Genomic DNA, 17,920 nt, shown 5'->3' with positions numbered 1-17,920 from the left:
GTAGTAAATACCTTATTATGATTCTCTCTCATACAGGTGAAGTTAGATCCTGCTTACGTAGTTTAATTCCAAGCAATCACAACTAATGTAGGAAATAGTTCCTGCTTACTTAACAAACAGCCAAGACTCAAACTTTCAAAGAGTTTTAGTAACATGTAGGTGGGATGAAAATGCTACTCTTATGTATGCAGGTAGGTAAATGCCAAGGCAGGTAAATTACTAACTTCTTAAGTAGTAATAACAGCAACCAAAGTCTGCAGGTAAGCTAATTAATATTAATTCAAAGTAGCATGGTATCAGAAACGAAACTAATATAAGTTAATAAGAGTTTTAACTGGTTTTAACATTATTTCTCAAAGTTTTATGTAGAAGTTTTCTACAAAATTAATCACGACTACCGAATTATAGAAAGCGTTGTTCCTTTTGCTTAAAATAGAAGCCTAATAAAATTAGGCCTACATTTTTTTCTTACTAACGACACTGTTATCTGCGCATGCTACGGATGTTTTGAATCGATCTACTTGGGAACATATTAAGAAAGTAGTTTCGCTTCTAACTGGCGTGAAGAGTGAATAACATGATAAAAGTTAAGGTACCTGCAAGAAGTGTAACGTTTTTAAATGTAGACAGCGTCTCCACTTATAACAATTGGTTTGGTATGTTGGCCGCCCTAGACCTATAGAATTTTTGCTACCCCAGCAGCGACTCCTGCCCTTGCTCGAAGCTTGAAATGCCCGTGTTCAGTATTACCCTAAAACCTCCAAACTATTGACAGTTTTTTTTCCAACGAATGCTTATAGTCTTAATTGCAATAAAATAGTAATTTTTAATCGCAATAATATAGAAAACGTTTAACCTATTCGAATGACAACATTGCGACATTGAATAACATTACATTGGCCAATGAATGAATGAAAATAGGATTAAAATGACGCTATTCGGCCCTGACTATAACTTGTCAGTTTAATTTAATGGAGCAATTTAATCAACGTTAGCGTTCGGAGGAATATAATTTGTCGAAGGCATAGGTTTTTAACAACTGACTAGGACCCTCTGACTATTTCATCGATGTCCTCGTGGTCCTCAAAAGTATAAACTGTTGAATTCCCTGTACATCATGCAAAAACGGTAATTCTTACTCTTTTGTGTGTTTCTCCAAAGTTCCAAATCTTTGCTTCGACCTGCCGCGACCTGCGACCTGCAACTATTTATTTATTTAATTATCGCACTAATCTACCATTACAGGTTACTTAACCTAATGCGGTAGCTAGGACTAAGCAAAGTTCTAAGTATTTATGTGAACTAGGGTTTCAAAGATTGAATTATTCACATAGTTGCAGGTCTAAATTCCAGCAACTGTTTTAATATGTAATTTTCTGATAATTCTGATATACATAGGCAATAAGTTAGCCTGATACACATGCCCATCATTGCTCGTCCTGGAATTGCTTGTTGCTTCATCCACTTTTCTCCTAGATATGAAATCCTTACTATTTACGATTCCCATGTTTCAAATTTCTGTCTTTCCGCGATTTCTTGGAGTTCTTTGAATAAATTGGTTTCCAAGACTTTCAAAATCTTTGATTGATTTGTATCTTCTATAACTACGCAAAGGCAATGCAATGCGCTCCTAATGCTGACGGGAATATTACGCCTCTGACTAGTAGTGAGATAATTTAGGCAGAAAATAATAAACGATAGTCGATAAAGTCCATATAAAGTATTGGAACCGCCTCAAAGGCAGTCGAAGGCTTTAAATCTTTTCATAACATATCAATTCGTTGGAGTTGTTCAAATCGACAATCTCAAATGTGAAAGTCCGATTTACTCTCCCTATGCTATCTGTGGCTTAGAACCATTGACAAGTGTGCAACTGTCTTTGTTTGTCAAGGAGTAAAAAATAGATGTCTTTGTTTTCGTTTGTTGAATTTCATGTCGAAACGTTGCTTTGTTATGAACGGTGTAATTTCGATTTTGGGAGAAAGGTCATTTAAACTTAGAGATAGCTTTTGTTAAAAAGCAAAGATTTAAACATGTCTGCAAATGATTCTCAGAAAGCTGAGGCTTCTAAAGACAACATATCAAATAATTCGATCGATGAAGGCTTACCAAGAGAGCTAAGTCAGTTAAGTCTTTCAAGTGCTTCAAGTCAAGAAGAATTCTTTTGTGACAAAGGACATTCTGGAATAGCATTGAAAAATATATTCAGCTATTATCAATCACAAAAATTATGCGACGTCGCCCTAATCGCCGGAGGATGCAGGTTTGTTTATTTACCTTTACTAAATAACAATATCAAAAACTACGACTTATCTATTGCGGAAAAGAACCTACAACCTATCACAAAACATCTATATTTACGTTACTCAAACAAAATATGAATTATTTTTTATCTGAAGGCAGGTGTAAACAGTTTGTTAATCGGGTTTTAAAAAGTTTAGACACTTAAAAATGTCATAATGAATAAGTGACTCTAGGCATCAAAAGTTGAAAATAATAGCTATTTAATCATAATCTTTGTTGATTCTTCAAGAAACAATACCTAAACAATGACAAAGCTTTGTTTAATAATAGACTGTTTGTATCTTATTGGCTTTATTTCCATATGAAATTCAGAGATATAGAAAGCTGCTTACTTATTCATTATGTACTACAATTGTTTTTAAATTAATTCATTGCTCTCGATTCTTACAAATAAAACATTCTGCCACTATGAGATTCTAACAAGAGTTTATTTCCAAATGCCTCTTTCATTTCATTTTCATTTTCAATTAAGTAACAGACTTAAAAAAAGAACATATAAAAAAATATTTCTTTGTTATGCGTTGTAGTTCAATACAATCAAACTTTCTTGGTTATAGGATACCCGCACACAAAATACTTCTGGCATCATGCAGCGAGTACTTTGCTGCAATGTTCACAGGATCCCTAAGAGAGGCCCAGTCCAGTGAGATAACACTTGAGAGAGTTGATCCACAAGCACTACAAGACCTTGTGCACTATTGTTACACTGGCACCATAGGCTAGTATATTTTTTATACATTAGCGCATCACTAATAGAAAAAAAAATGTCATAACTACTCCTGTATTTTTAATTACTGAAATCTACAAGGACCAACCCACTATGCCATCAGAAAGCTTTATGCTTTTAGCTTATCTGTGCTGTAGTTGATATTTGTGTAGCATTTGCAAGATTTACCAATACCTACATGATCAATTTCATAACAAGTTTCCCGTCTTTGTAACAACATCAATTATATTTCTACTGGTGTGGTGACTGGTTGCAAATATAAGTATCTAATCTATATCTAATATGAACATGTTTATCATAATGCCACATTTGAGAGACATTGGCTAAACCAATTATCCTTTATGAATACATGCATTATTTACTATTTTTATAATTACAGAACTGAGAGAGGAGACAGTTGAAGTTCTTCTCTCCACATCCAGCTTGTTGCAGCTTACTTCAGTCACAGAAGCTTGTTGTGCTTTTTTACTGCGGCAGTTGGACCCCTGTAATTGTCTGGGAATAGCTTTATTTGCGGAACAGCAATCCTGTCTGGATTTACACAAAAGCGCTTTGAAATACACATACCAACACTTTATGCAGGTTCTTAAAGTTTTCTTAATTTTAGAATTTAGTTTGTTTTTTCGAAAATTTATAAAATTTGATTATGATTGTTAGCTTATATGATTAAAACAAATTTGGATGTGTTCATAGTTTCACAAACATTTTACTTTGCTGTTATGTTGCAAGTACTCTTCAATTATTAAGTATTGAGAGTATGTATGTTTATTATTAAACTGAAACACTAAACTAATATCAGATTTCATTTCACCTTAAAAAATCTTCATGTATAAACTAGGTGGTGAAACATCAAGAATTCTTAGCTCTGCAAGCTGACCAGTTGGCCAACTTGCTGAAGTCAGATGATCTTAATGTAGTGACTGAAGAAAATGTGTTCGAGAGTCTCATGACATGGGTACAACATGACAGTGCCAAAAGGGAAAGCCATTTAGCTACACTACTGAAGCTAGTTAAACTGCCACTACTTTCATCAGAGGTAATGTACATTGATTATTAAAGTATTTGTTCTTTATTAACGTATATTTCGATGAAACCTTGTACTTGAAAAAAAAAAATATTGTCCTCACAAACGCTATATTATAACACAACATAGAACAATAACACTTGGTTTTTTAACAATTCTTTTGCAGTACTTAATAGACAAAGTGGAGCTGGCTTGTGGTAATGTCCCAGAATGTCAACCCCTTATAATGGAGGCTGTGAAGTGGCATCTCTTACCGGAACGACGATCTCTCCTGTTCTCACATCGCACACGGCCGCGTACGTCTACTATTGGTCGGCTTCTAGCCATCGGTGGCATGGATGGATACAAGGTATCAACTTAGAGCTAATAAGAAAATAAGATTCTGATTCTGAAATAAGATGAGTTTATACTTTTTGCAATGGTGTACTAGAACCTAAAGGTGACCCAATAGTGTACTAGAAGTTAGAAAGACTAGCCATACTCTTCATATTCTATATTCTTATTTGAATAAACAATGACGTTTAAAGATGCTATTAAAATTCGTCAAAAATAAGGCCCTCATTCAGTTTTTTTGTTATAAATGATTTTTTCACTTTCAGGGTGCCAGCAATATGGAGATGTACGACCCCAGAACAAACACATGGACCCCATTTATGAGAATGGGAGCTAGGAGGTTACAGTTTGGAGTGGCAGTGATGCAAAACAAACTTGTTGTAGTTGGTGGCAGAGATGGTCTTAAGACTTTGAATACGGTATGTATCAATATATCGTCGATTTTACAACTATGTTATATTTTCAATATGTATATTTTCTTGTAGGTGGAATGCTTTGATCTCACTTCATTGAGCTGGAGTGTCCTGGCTCCTATGAATACACATAGACATGGCCTTGGTGTGGCCGTACTTGGAGAAGGTCCAAACTCGCCGGTATACGCCGTCGGCGGACACGACGGATGGATATACTTGAATTCTGTAGAAAGGTAAATAATATGCCTTTGTTTTAGAATATGCTGCATTATGTTCTTCTTTATTGATTGTTAGTTTTAGGGTGATTCAGAGACATGAGTGGCTGTGCTATAAATGAAATGTGACTCATTTATAAAACAACAGCTAAGTGTCTCACAAACACAAAGAGTTTTCATATTATCGTAAAAATTACCATGCTAACTTATTTTTTGTAGGTAATTTGTATTATTACAAATGCAATTTAAAACACACTCCAAATAATCTACGTATCACGTATTTGTCGTAAAATCTACATCTAGTAATACCGACTCTCCAGTCATACCGACTGCAATCACTTTGCTGTCTAGTGGTCAAATAAACCTCAATCTACTTAGGCGTAGTAGATTTTGTTGAACGTTTACCAGATCTATGAGTGTTTAGTAAGTGATGAATGCGACTAGTAACGTGTTGCGTGTTGAGATGGGACGCGTGCTCGCGCTCGTGGACGATGGTGTCGCCGATGGCGGGCGCGCGCAGCACGTGCGGCGTGGCGGCGCTGCGCGGGCGCCTGTTCGCGGTGGGCGGCCGCGACGGCGGCGCCTGTCTGCGCTCCGTCGAGTGCTACGACCCCAACACCAACCACTGGACCAACTGCGCGCCCATGACGCGCCGCCGCGGGGGCGTCAGCGTGAGTACACCACACTATATACGCGTCTCACAACAACACACACTACACAGGCTCTCACACCTGTATCAAGAATGGGCTTTCTATACAGAGTGGGCTGCCTTCTGCTCGTTTAACTCTGTATATATGTACGATTTTTAACGCACCGAATAAGACATTACAGATCTATTACTCCAAAATGAAACATGAGTGTATGATTATTTGTTGAAAATGTTAATATAAATATATTTATGATATGAAACTTAATTTAAACAACCAGTTGTCCTTAAACTCACTTGTTATATTCAGGTATGCGCTGCAGGAAACTACTTATACGCTCTCGGTGGTCATGAAGCACCTGCCAATACTGTCGGTGGTCGACTGGCGTGCGTCGAGCGGTATGATCCAGTCGCCGATTCCTGGGTCCTGCTAGCCCGCCTCTCGTACGGAAGGGATGCCATAGGATCCTGTCTACTAGGGGATCGGATTGTCGCTGTCGGTAAGTCATGTCTACATATCCTTTGTATTATATACTGATTAGAATCATATAAGACGCGGGATGATTGTAATTAGAATAAATATTTTATTATGTATCTTATGTATAACCATGCAATTTAAATTAGTTTGTTATTTTATTGAAAAAAATGAACTGTAACAAACTGTTAACCTCAACTGCAGGAGGCTACGATGGAGTTCAATACCTGTGTGTGGTGGAGGTGTACGACTCGGAGTCCAACTGCTGGCGCAAGCTGGCGCCGCTGAGTACAGGCCGCGCGGGCGCCGCCGTGGTCGCCGTGCCTGCGCCCAAAAACTCCTTCTGATATTACACCAACCACCGCCTACAAACCTACGCAGTAACAACGCCGGTGGAAACTGCTAATTTTATCTCTATATTCTCATTATCCGACGATGATGATGATTGCCGCTACTATTGAAGCCTCTCACATCATCTCCTACACATTGACATTTTGACAGTTTAAAATTATATGTGGTTGATGTTGAAGGATATTTTATAACTGCGATAGTCGTGACCGTTTATATATAGAAAAATGTAAGGTTTAACTGATTATTGATAGACCTAAACTCTCGACTGTAAAGACTTTCTACTGTAAATTACAAGATACATTAGGCACATTTTTCTTAGCGATTGAATTCAATGTTTTAACTAAATAGAGATAGAATAGTGTCACTGGCCGCATATTATTATTGCTGTGCTTTTTATATAAAAAAATATAGCTTTATTTTGATTATATTTTATAATTTGCAAGACTGTTAAAAATGTTATTCCATTTCACGAATTTAAAAGGTAACTAGAATTATGTATTGTATTTAGTATATGTAATATTTTTTTGTGATCAGAGATTGTTGTAGTTTATTTTTCTATAAATTTCTAGATGTGGTTCTGATAGTTTTATCTTGATAATATTTTATGCTGATAAATGATGTTAATATCCGACCCCAGATGTATGGGAACAGGGAAGAAGAAGTTAGAAGAATAATGTTATATCAAGTAAGACATTTCTTATTGTCGACTTAATAAACTATTTCTAGTGAATCAACTAATAAAAAAACTAACGAGTGCTGTATTCATAATTGGTAAAGATCTCAATACTAAAACAATGCAAAAGTTAATAATAATAGGTTTAGTTATGTAATTGTAATGACTTAATTAGGAGACTGTTTTAATGTATAGCTTTTAATCACTGATTTAATTGCAAGGGAAGCGCCGAACAATTATTTCCCATTTGGTCTTTCTCATCTAACATTAAGGTATTCCAGGTTGAATATATACTGAACTTATACAGGTAAATTGTTCCAGTTTAATCAAATTATTAAAATTAGTTTTTTTTTCATATTCGGCAAGTATGGTGAACGCTTTTTATTTTTAATGAAACCATGACGCTGCATCTGGCACCTTTTAATGAATCAAGAAATCAATTAATGAATTACTCAAACTGTAATGAAATAAAATATCGTTTTTGCTTAAAGAACCAAAATGTAGAAAGCCTCCGTTATGATAAGACCTTAAATTTTGTTATATCTGTATGTATCTAAAAATGTTCACTTTTAAAAACATTTTCTTTTTACTTTGGTAGAGACAAGATTAGATCGATGAATAGCTAAAAATGTACAAAAAAATAACTCGTTTTCATGTTAAATATATTTATATGAATAATATTACATATGGAGAAATATTTATCTCAACTCAGATTTATTTTTCTTCAATAGACGACATTATTCGTATTTCGTACTTTTATACTATTTTTAAGGGTTGTGTACTATTGTTTATAATAAAAGCTATTTTTATATAAATCGATATCCATATCTAAAATAAATTTATTTGTTGGTCTACTTTAGAGCTTTGTAGTCTTGTTGGCAGTTTTGATCTGAGCTAAGCTCGAATATGTCATAAACAAACTAATATTAAACAAAATTTTCATGTAAGTATACTTGAACTCAATTAAACCAACTCTGTAATTATTGAAAGCAGTTATGACTGAATATTAGTGCATGGATCATTTTTATCACTAATGAAAAGTCTGACTCAAATATGTAGTTTAATTGAGTCCAAATATTCAGAAGTGTAAAGGACTGTAGACACTCTATATTTTGTTAATATGTATTTAGGTTTTAGGCAGTGTCTGGGGTACACTATCTAGCCATTGAGTGATATAATAATAATATATAGTTAAAAATTAATGTCGGTCCCCTTTATTTCTATTGTAAAATGGGAGGCTTTCATGTAACTGAATTTTTTATATTCCTATATTTTTGTCTATCATTAGTGTGTATTTTCTACTTTCCTTTATGGCTATCAGTATTATTCTACATTTATTTTTTACTTTTTGGTACTTTAATATGAATTTTTAGAGGACCATCCTGTGATGTTAGTGGTAGTAAATTGATAGGGTATAAATTCTGATAAGTTAGAAGTGTGAATAAAATTCTATATGCAAAGTAGTCTTAGTGGATACATTTTAAAAATCATGTGATTCAATGTAGCAGCTTATTGTAACTTATTGTAACAAGGAAATGATTTAGGTGCTCGTACATCAAAAGTCGTTTCAGTCATTACTAGATGAAACCATCACAAAATCTACGCCATTGAGCAACTTTAGATATAGTATTTACTACTAAAGAAATATCATACTCTAACTGATGGCTTCTTTGGAGAAAGTGAGTTTGCAGAAACATAGGCCTAAACTGTAAAGACTCATGTGCTACTTGCTATGGAGGAGCTGTGGATGGATAGGGTGATAGTAAATTTTATGTTTAGGAAAAATATATTTATTTTTCTTCCTGTAATTTAATTCTCAATATCATTCAAATTCTACATTATATTATCTATGTTCCTGTAACTACCCTCAGATGTGCTAATTTCAGAATTTTTACTTAAGGTGACTGTATTTTGCGTAGTGTTTAGTGACAAGAAAATATGTATTTAACTTGTTGCCAAAATAATCACATATTCGAAGTTCTTCTTCACTGTAATGATAATAAATGTAATAAATATCGTGGTAGTAAATTATGCACTTTTTTTCTAATATGGGTTTTTACCTCTATAAGTTAGTTGTTGTATCCTAATAATGATATTGTCTATACCTGTTCTGTATCCAGCCAACAGCGCAGGATACACTCATTATTACATATGATAAAGACAGGTACACTCATTATTCCTTTACTCTCATAGCCTGATTGGACGGCGATTGGACACTTCCGAGGAGTGGTTAGGTGCACACAGAGGCTATAATATTTATTTCTAATACGCATATTTTTTTCTGTATTTGCCATAATATATTCTACTTTCTATAAAAGTCAACGACTTTAACGTCGACTGCACGGATAGCAGTCGTTGAAGTCATCACGCCAAACCCACTGTGAGAGACGTGTCGCGAGTTCGATCCCGCGTAGGACAAGCATTTGTGCGATTCACAAATGCTTTTTCTGAGTCTAAGGTGTCTTTGTGTCACTTGAACGTTCGTTAAACCGCCCGCGACGCAAGGTTTAAATTCGTTAGTGGGGGGACGTCGATTTAAAGAAAATAGACTTTTTAATATCAAAATCTAGACTGTCATAATGTACATACTAATACCGCTTAGACGAATATTTGCCTTATCGATAAATGCTTTTTTTAGTATGTAGTCTAGATGCCTATCCGTGATATCATTAACCAGATTTATCGATCTCAATCAATGGTACGCTTCAAATGTTAAATAATTAAGAAATGCATTTATTACTAACAAGCAATAAATTTCTGTACAAGGCAGGGTTTCAATAATAATAGAATGAAGTTAGTCAATCCTTAGGTGCAGCATCGCCAGCAAACCTCGAAAACGAATGTGTGATTCTCTTTAAATTTAGGTAGAAGGTAATCCAGTTTTTGTGAATCCTCCACCAAGAATAAAAGTAAAACACATAAGTAGTAAAACGAGATGGCTGGGCTAACGCTATACGGGCACTACCCCCGACCCGTCACGCGGAGCTGGTGTTCCAAATTTATAAAAGGAGATTTACTTGAATGAACTGCAGAAACCACTGATCCGAATAAACGTTTTATACACTCGCAGTTTCTATCTTGGTTATCCAAGATAAAAACTACGAAATTTCTACAAACAAAATCTGATTCGTCTATTATTTTAGGATCATTAATGCAAGATTAAAATAAATGTTGAAACGGCATATTTATTCAAGTAACACGTATCATTGTATCCAAAAATAAAATTAACTAGTATTATATATTATATTACTAAACATATTAATATTACAAATATAAATGTTTAGTAATAGTAAAGTTTTTTTTTTATCTATGGTAAAATTACAAAAGTCTAGTATCTCTGGTCACCACTCATGCCATTGAATTCGTGATTTCGTTTCTTTACGCCGGATTTCAGCAGATCACGAGGAAATCGCGATAATTTCTTTGTTTTGAAAGTGCATTAATAATTGTAAAAACATGGCTCTTCACGTACCTAAAGCTCCGGGGGTACCCCAAATGTTAAAAGAGGGGGCACGGGTAAGTTTACTAATTCATAACCAACAATTCGTGCACCCACTTCGTGCACTTCATATGTTTTAAAAAAATCTAATAACTCCTTTACTTTTCAATAAACAAGCACAATATTTATTTCAACTTAATTTAACCATTGGAAACTAAGTTATTACCTAGTATTTTGTAGGTATACCATTTAAAAAGTTAAATTGCGGCTACTTGTACGTACGGAACTGACTATAGAAAATTTATCGTATTTATCAGCATTACATATTATAAAAACATTTACACACATAAATTTTATTATTATACTTGTTTTCAGTATACTTTTATACATAATCAGTCTATCATCCACCTTAGTTTTGTATGTGTGAATGAGTTAACTCATCCTGTTGCATGCATTCATTTGTTCTGCAAGAGATATTATTGGTGCCTTACAGTTTAACCCATTTAATACTATTAGTGTTATAGTATAAGTAACAAAGCATCTTTCGAATAAACACATGTAAAGATGCTCTGACTAATCTTTATTTCTAATTATTTTAGATGTACTCTGGATTAGAAGAAGCAGTTTACCGTAACATAAATGCATGCAAACAATTCGCCCAAAGCGTGCGTTCAGCATATGGTCCAAATGGCATGAATAAAATGATTATAAACCATATTGACAAGCAATTTGTAACTAGTGATGCTGGTACCATCATTAGAGAACTTGATGTTGAACATCCTGCTGCCAAGTTAATGGTGTTGGCAAGTCAGATGCAAGATTCTGAAGTTGGTGATGGCACCAACTTTGTCATTGTCTTTTCTGGTGCACTCTTAGAGGCCGCTGAAGAACTGCTGCGGTTAGGTGTAACACCTAGTGAAATTGCAGATGGATATGAACAGGCTCTTGAAAAGGCTATTGAAATTTTGCCCAGCCTTGTTTGTGAAGAAATCAAAGATTGTAAAAATGTAGAGGCAGTAACTAAAGGAATCACACCTTCAATCATGTCCAAGCAGTATGGCTATGAAGATTTCATTGCCGCTCTTGTATCTAAGGCTTGCATTGCCATTCTGCCGGAAAAGACAACATTTAATGTTGATAATGTGAGAATATGCAAGGTATGTACTTAAAAACAAAAGTGTGTAAAATTTTTGTTTTTATAAACATGTTGGGGCAAGAAGGCTAAATTTTTTATTTGTTTGTTTTAGATTCTTGGATCAGGACTGCTACAGTCTGAAGTCCTATCTGGCATGGTCTTCAAGCGTGAAATTGAAGGAGATGTAACAGTTGCCAACAAGGCCAAAGTGGCTGTCTTCTCATGCCCTGTTGACATAACACAAACTGAAACTAAAGGAACAGTACTGATTAAATCTGCTGATGAACTTCTAAACTTCAGTAGGGGAGAAGAGTCCCTTCTTGAGAAGCAAATCAAAGAGCTTGCTGATACTGGTGTCAAAGTTGTAGTAGCTGGTGCTAAGTTTGGTGATATGGCTCTGCACTTCTTGAACAAATATAATTTAATGGCAGTCCGTCTCAACTCTAAGTTTGACATCCGTCGTCTTGCTAAAACAGTGAATGCCACTGTAAGTAATTATGAAATAGCTATATTCTACTTGTATAGAAATAGAACAACAACTATTACCAGATTTTAATCAATCGTATGCTGCAGTAATAAGTTCTATTCCCTACAATAACTTATCTTAACCAAAATATACATTTTAGGTATTGCCCAGATTTATTACCCCAACAGCTGAAGAATTGGGCTACTGTGACTCAGTTGGTGTTGAGGAGCTTGGTGACACGCGCATTGTTTACTTCCGTATGGAGAGCTCTGAGTCTCGTCTTTCCACTGTTGTCATTAGGGGCTCAACAGACAACTACATGGATGACATTGAAAGGGCTATTGATGATGGTGTTAACACATTCAAGGGAATTGCTAGAGATGGAAGGTAATTAAAAATAACATTTACAAATTACATAACATTACTCAAGCCTACAATATTTTTATTCAAATGCAAATTAAATGATATAACAATGAAATAAACATAAATTTTCAGGTTTGTACCTGGTGCTGGAGCAACAGAAATAGAATTAGCCCAGCAGCTCCTAACTTATGCAGACACTTTACCAGGATTAGAACAGTATGCTGTCAGGAAATTTGCTGTTGCTCTTGAGAGCATTCCTCGTGCCTTAGCAGACAATTCTGGAGCAAATGCTACAGAAGTCATAAACAACATCTACAAAGCTCACAAGGTAACTTTAAAACCATATGCATCCACAATTTAGTAAGGAATCAATTTGTATAGACCTACTAGCTGTTGCCTGCAACTTCGTCCGCGTGGTTAGAAGTATCTTTGCTCCTATTAGTCACAGCGTGTGGTTTTTATTTTTTCTTACGATTTTTTTATAAAGTGGCATTAAAAAATACATACAACTATAAAAGAAAAATCTGGTAAAACAATGTTTGCTGGGTCAGCTAGTATTAGTATAGATTAAGATTTTTTAAAATAGACTTAAACAAACAACTTACTTAAAATAAATATGTGATTATTGATAAGCAACGTAAATTACCGAGATTGTTTTCATTACAGGAGGGCAACAAAAACGCTGGATATGACATTGAATCTGAAAACAATGGAATTATCGACGCAAAAGAAAAGAACATTTTGGACTTGTTTGTTTTAAAGAACTGGGGACTCAAATACGCAGTAGGCGCTGCCACAACCATCCTCAAAGTCGACCAAATCATCATGGCTAAGAGAGCAGGAGGCCCAAAACCGAAAGCCCCAGCAGGAAGTGATGATGAATCCTAAATTTAACGCAATAGATTATACTAATGTTAATTTCGCTAAAGATTTTAGTTTAAAATATAAGTATTACTGAGAACTAATAGTATACTACCTTATTAGGTCTCAGGATAAAGCTAAATAATTGCATTTAATTTTAAATGAAAATAATTTTCTTTGTTACACCATTATGTTTTAAATCTATGCTTCGTACTTAGTTTCTGTTGTATCTGTATTCCTTTTTAGTGTGGTTTTCATAGTGAAAACGAGACTGAAATGCTTGCAAAATATACGTTTTTTTCTGGAACGATAATTCTCCGTCGCAAAACATTAAGTACTAATAAATATTTAACACAAAACTTGTTTTTATTTATACATAAAAGAAACCAATAATAATGAACGTTCAATTGCACCCATTTTTGCAACTCTATTTAAACTACATATGAAGTACAAGGACATATATTATAAAAAAAAAAGTTGTTTAATAATCCAAAAACCCACCAAAGATAAAAATTTACTGAAAATTATGATGGAAGGGGAAGGCCCTTCTTTGTTCTGGCGTTAAAATCCACATGAACACCGGCTCCTTCGGCGTACGAAATGAGTAGTGCCTGACCCGACCCTAATGAATTAATCTAACCGCCAGGTGACGTCAACGGCGTTTTATGCCTTCACGTGGAAACGCAAAGCAGAGCACATGGAAAACTACCCATATTGCTATCGCCTTCTTGCTCTAAATCGATAGGCATCGATGTCTACATCGACAACTACAGGGTTTTAAGGCGTAGCCTCATAGTCGCTCGTTTGCAGTGACAAATCTGATCACGTGACCCCATTTTAAATATTCCGCGTCTTATGTATGTATTGTTTTTTCCTTATGGTGTACAATAAAGAGTATTCTATCTATCTATCTAAGTACTGTCGTCGAGTAAAAGATATAAAATACTATTCAAACCTAACGTCCTAACGTACTTCGGCCCTTTAGCTTGGCAAAAAATCAAATCGATTATCGTTTGTTGCTCTTTATAGTAAGTGTTTTCTCCCAACATGAAAAAAACATTTAGTTTAATTTTTCTTTTTTCTCTTGACGTAGGTTAAAGCATTAAACAATTAACGCTGTGAATAAACATGATTTTGGGTCAGTTATAATTTCTTTAATTCTTTTCTATATCTGAATTCGTCAGATTTATGGTTGGAAAAATATATCGTAAAATAAAACTAAAATAGACAACTGAAAAACGTAATAGACAAGACAAATAAGATTTGTGGTTGTCAAACTTGAAACTGGCTCTTCTTATGGCGTCTTGTAATTCTTGGAGATTGTGTTATTTATATTAGTATTCTCCCTGCAATTTGTGTTCTATTGAAGTAATACTTACTTAAGTATGTCGTCGTATAAAGTAAGTACAATTGTATTAAATTTGCCTCATGCCTTTCATGTTAAAATGCAAAATGTTTCTTGTAAACAAACCAGTTAATATATTCTTATTAGATTAAAGAAAAATCTAATTCATGTATAATGCTTTTCCAAATACCCACTTATAAGGCCACCTAAGCGACGTTGCAATTTTTTTTGTTAGTTATTTTATATTTAAATAATATTTTACAGCCCATTGATTCCAAAAGAGAGGAGTTTCGAAGATACCTCGAACGAGCCGGCGTTATGGACGCTCTAACAAAAGTTCTCGTTAGCTTGTATGAGGAACCAGATAAGCCCGAAGATGCCCTTGAATATGTAAGAAAACATCTCGGCACAGACGGTGGTGATGACGAGTTGGAAGCTGCAAGGGCGCGCATTGCGGAACTCGAAGCCGAAAATGCGTTGCTCAAGGGTGAAACAGCACCCACAGAAGGATAAAATTTTGCTCATAATTTACTATTATTATTACTTACCTACATGCATAATGATACATGTTCAATTGAAAGATCTCAATAATGATCTCAGATTATAATATTCTTGTTAATTCTAGAGAAATATATAACTTAGTGTTATGATTACTGTGAGAGTATTATTTTTGTTATAAGTATATCTTATTTGGCAGTGCAGGAAGCACTATTAAATTTTTTGTTTGAATTACTTACTCAGCTGTTTCAATTACCTATGCCTTTTCTATAATATTTAGGTGATTCTCACACTGCCCCGCATGATGCAGCGTTGCGCGTGGATGCGTGTTCTTCCGTTGCTTGTAAGTATCTTCGTTTGTATGGAAAACAAGCACAGTCTAACACACAGAAAATGCATCCACGCGCTTTCATGCGGATCACGCGCATACACGCGGAGAAACATGGACTCCCGCGCGTAGGTGAGGGGCGAGACACAAGGTATGGCACACCGAATCCCGCAGTGCCGCGCGTAATTTTGTACTGGACGACCACCACAGAGAACAGCGAATAAATAAATGAGAGCCGCTGTGCTTGAATGTACAAAACGCACTTACGCGCGTAAGTGCGCAAAAACCCCGCACGATGATTCAGATCTGCACTCCCGCCGGAACGCGCTTAGGTGCGACACGCAATATGCAGCATGATGCGGGGTAGTGTGAAAATAGCCTTAGGGTTGAATATAATGTCAAGGGTAAAATAAAAGAACGATTTCTAATGTGTAACTGATTTAAATATTAAGGTTATTCTTCTCTAAAGACATACAGTACTTCATGATCAAAATTTAAACTGCAGCACTGATGAGCTCAGTGTATTTCTTCACTTTGCTGGCGACACTCATGTCAACATACTTGTCTCCAATAGAGACAACCATACCTCCAATCAAAGCAGGGTCGACTTTAGCAGTAAGCTGAAGAGTTTCATTGGATTTCAAGAATTTCTGTAAAAAACATTGCATGGATTATTATCTTCATTTTTAAGGATTATATGATAATGGTTACCCTTTACCCTTTAAAAATATATACTGCACAATAAAATATAGATAACAGATGAAAAGAGATTTAAAAATGTATATTGTAAATGTTTTAATCCATGTAAGTTAAAATGATACCTTGAGAGCAGCTTCCAAGTTTTGTCTCTGGGCCTGATCAAGGGGCTTGGCAGTAACAACCTCACAGGTTACCTCTCCACGGTGGGCGGCCATCATGATCTTGAATGCATTGATGACTACTTCCAATTTTCCCAGGCGGCCATTTTCAGCCATGAGAGCAAGCAAGTTACCAGTGGTGGGGGACAGTTTAATCTAGGGAATAAGTAATTAGCTTCAGATAAAATATATTAATCATTAAACATATCTTTATTTATAATCTAGTTCAAGAATAAGGGTGTATGTTGTACCACCGCTCTACATTTTAGTATCCTCATTGCATTTATTTTTTTACCTACTATGTAAAAAACGAAGTATGAAAAGAAATATAAACTACTGAATAGTTACAGGTATATTACAGTAGCTAAACTAATTTATCAGACTATAAAACTCCATTACCTTCAAACCTTAAGCTATGATCTACAATGTTTTTAATTCCCTTTCTCAAAAAGATTCTATGTAGATTCTAAAATTACATTAAAACAAAATATATTTCCTGTTAGTAAGGACTACCAACCACTAACTTCGTATTTTGTATAAGTATTTGCAAAGCTTATCATGAAGACTTTTGGTCTTCTATGTCTTAAATGCTTTGAGTTTCTTATTATTACATAATTATCCATACAATACATTGTTACAATAATACTGAAATTGAAAATTCATTAAATTATTAAGAATAGGTTAGAAAATTCAAAGAACAGTTTATTAACAGAACTGTAGGAGTTATTGTAGTAAAATATGTTCTGTTGATCAAGAATTGATTAAAAGAAAAAGTGGAATAGCAATGGTAATCAAATTAGGTGCCACAATTTTATTATACTTGTAAGATGTTTAAGATGTAAACATATTAAGGCTTATTTTAGAAATGTGTGGTTCAAATGTGAGTTACCTGGCTAGCAACATTCTTCAGAGCTTCAGCCTTCAGATTCCTCTTGAGTGTTGGGTTCACAAGGAACTCCTTAAGTTTAGGATCAGTTTTGATTGACTTTTGGAAATTGGTCAATTCCTTTTCAACTGTATCCAAGGTCTTATTTTTGGAAGCGGCAGAATATAAAGCTGACGCGTATCTGCCTTCCAAACCAAAAACTTGGACAGGAGCTTTGACAAGCTGACCAACTGCGGCCGACGTGCTCAAGGAACGAACCTACAAATTATTATTACGTAACTTACATCATCAAAAACATACAATATTAATACAAAATACTAAAATGATAGTTTAAATCACCAGCATATTTCCTTTTGCGAACGACATCTTGTAAGGCTTGATGAGATGGTTATGCACTTAAGATAAAACCTTAGGGTGGTTAGTTTCGATCGGCTATTTCATCGGCAGCAGAGTCGCTGCTGCAGCAAGTATCTGTCAAGTGTCAAATCGAGTATTTGACAATTATGATATTGAAATGACATATACGCATGGGTAACCAACTAATTAATCATGAAATCAGTGATTTTACGTTTTACAAGAAA

At 34.9% G+C, this 17,920-nt stretch overlaps 4 protein-coding genes across 4 annotated transcripts; 3 read left to right on the top strand and 1 right to left on the bottom strand.

Moving 5' to 3' along the window:
• The first annotated feature begins 1,877 nt into the window (after positions 1-1,877).
• On the top strand, positions 1,878-9,189 carry LOC113498306 (kelch-like protein 5). The gene is made up of 10 exons (XM_026878274.1): positions 1,878-2,263; positions 2,862-3,022; positions 3,411-3,613; positions 3,870-4,067; positions 4,222-4,404; positions 4,655-4,807; positions 4,874-5,034; positions 5,480-5,687; positions 5,973-6,162; positions 6,342-9,189. The coding sequence occupies exons 1-10, from the start codon at positions 2,034-2,036 to the stop codon at positions 6,482-6,484; spliced, it is 1,830 nt and encodes a 609-aa protein (XP_026734075.1). The 5' UTR covers positions 1,878-2,033; the 3' UTR covers positions 6,485-9,189.
• A 1,307-nt stretch (positions 9,190-10,496) lies between these two features.
• On the top strand, positions 10,497-13,784 carry LOC113498305 (T-complex protein 1 subunit theta). Its single transcript, XM_026878273.1, has 6 exons — positions 10,497-10,677; positions 11,200-11,757; positions 11,848-12,222; positions 12,362-12,588; positions 12,697-12,892; positions 13,231-13,784. The coding sequence occupies exons 1-6, from the start codon at positions 10,618-10,620 to the stop codon at positions 13,450-13,452; spliced, it is 1,638 nt and encodes a 545-aa protein (XP_026734074.1). The 5' UTR covers positions 10,497-10,617; the 3' UTR covers positions 13,453-13,784.
• An 884-nt stretch (positions 13,785-14,668) lies between these two features.
• Positions 14,669-15,506, top strand: LOC113498304 (c-Myc-binding protein). Its single transcript, XM_026878272.1, has 2 exons — positions 14,669-14,825; positions 15,035-15,506. Exons 1-2 carry the CDS (start codon positions 14,811-14,813, stop codon positions 15,281-15,283), a joined length of 264 nt encoding a protein of 87 aa, XP_026734073.1. The 5' UTR covers positions 14,669-14,810; the 3' UTR covers positions 15,284-15,506.
• A 511-nt stretch (positions 15,507-16,017) lies between these two features.
• LOC113498303 (ATP synthase subunit O, mitochondrial) lies at positions 16,018-17,815 on the bottom strand. Its single transcript, XM_026878271.1, has 4 exons — positions 17,679-17,815; positions 17,343-17,597; positions 16,418-16,609; positions 16,018-16,246 (listed from the first exon to the last, which is right to left on the bottom strand). Exons 1-4 carry the CDS (start codon positions 17,703-17,705, stop codon positions 16,091-16,093), a joined length of 630 nt encoding a protein of 209 aa, XP_026734072.1. The 5' UTR covers positions 17,706-17,815; the 3' UTR covers positions 16,018-16,090.
• Between the last annotated feature and the right edge of the window lie 105 nt (positions 17,816-17,920).

This window comes from Trichoplusia ni, chromosome 10 (assembly GCF_003590095.1).
Source record: "Trichoplusia ni isolate ovarian cell line Hi5 chromosome 10, tn1, whole genome shotgun sequence".
Classification (NCBI taxonomy): Eukaryota; Metazoa; Arthropoda; class Insecta; order Lepidoptera; family Noctuidae; genus Trichoplusia; species Trichoplusia ni.
The sequence above is the reverse complement of the archived record's forward strand: the minus strand, read 5'-3'. Positions and strand labels throughout refer to the sequence as shown.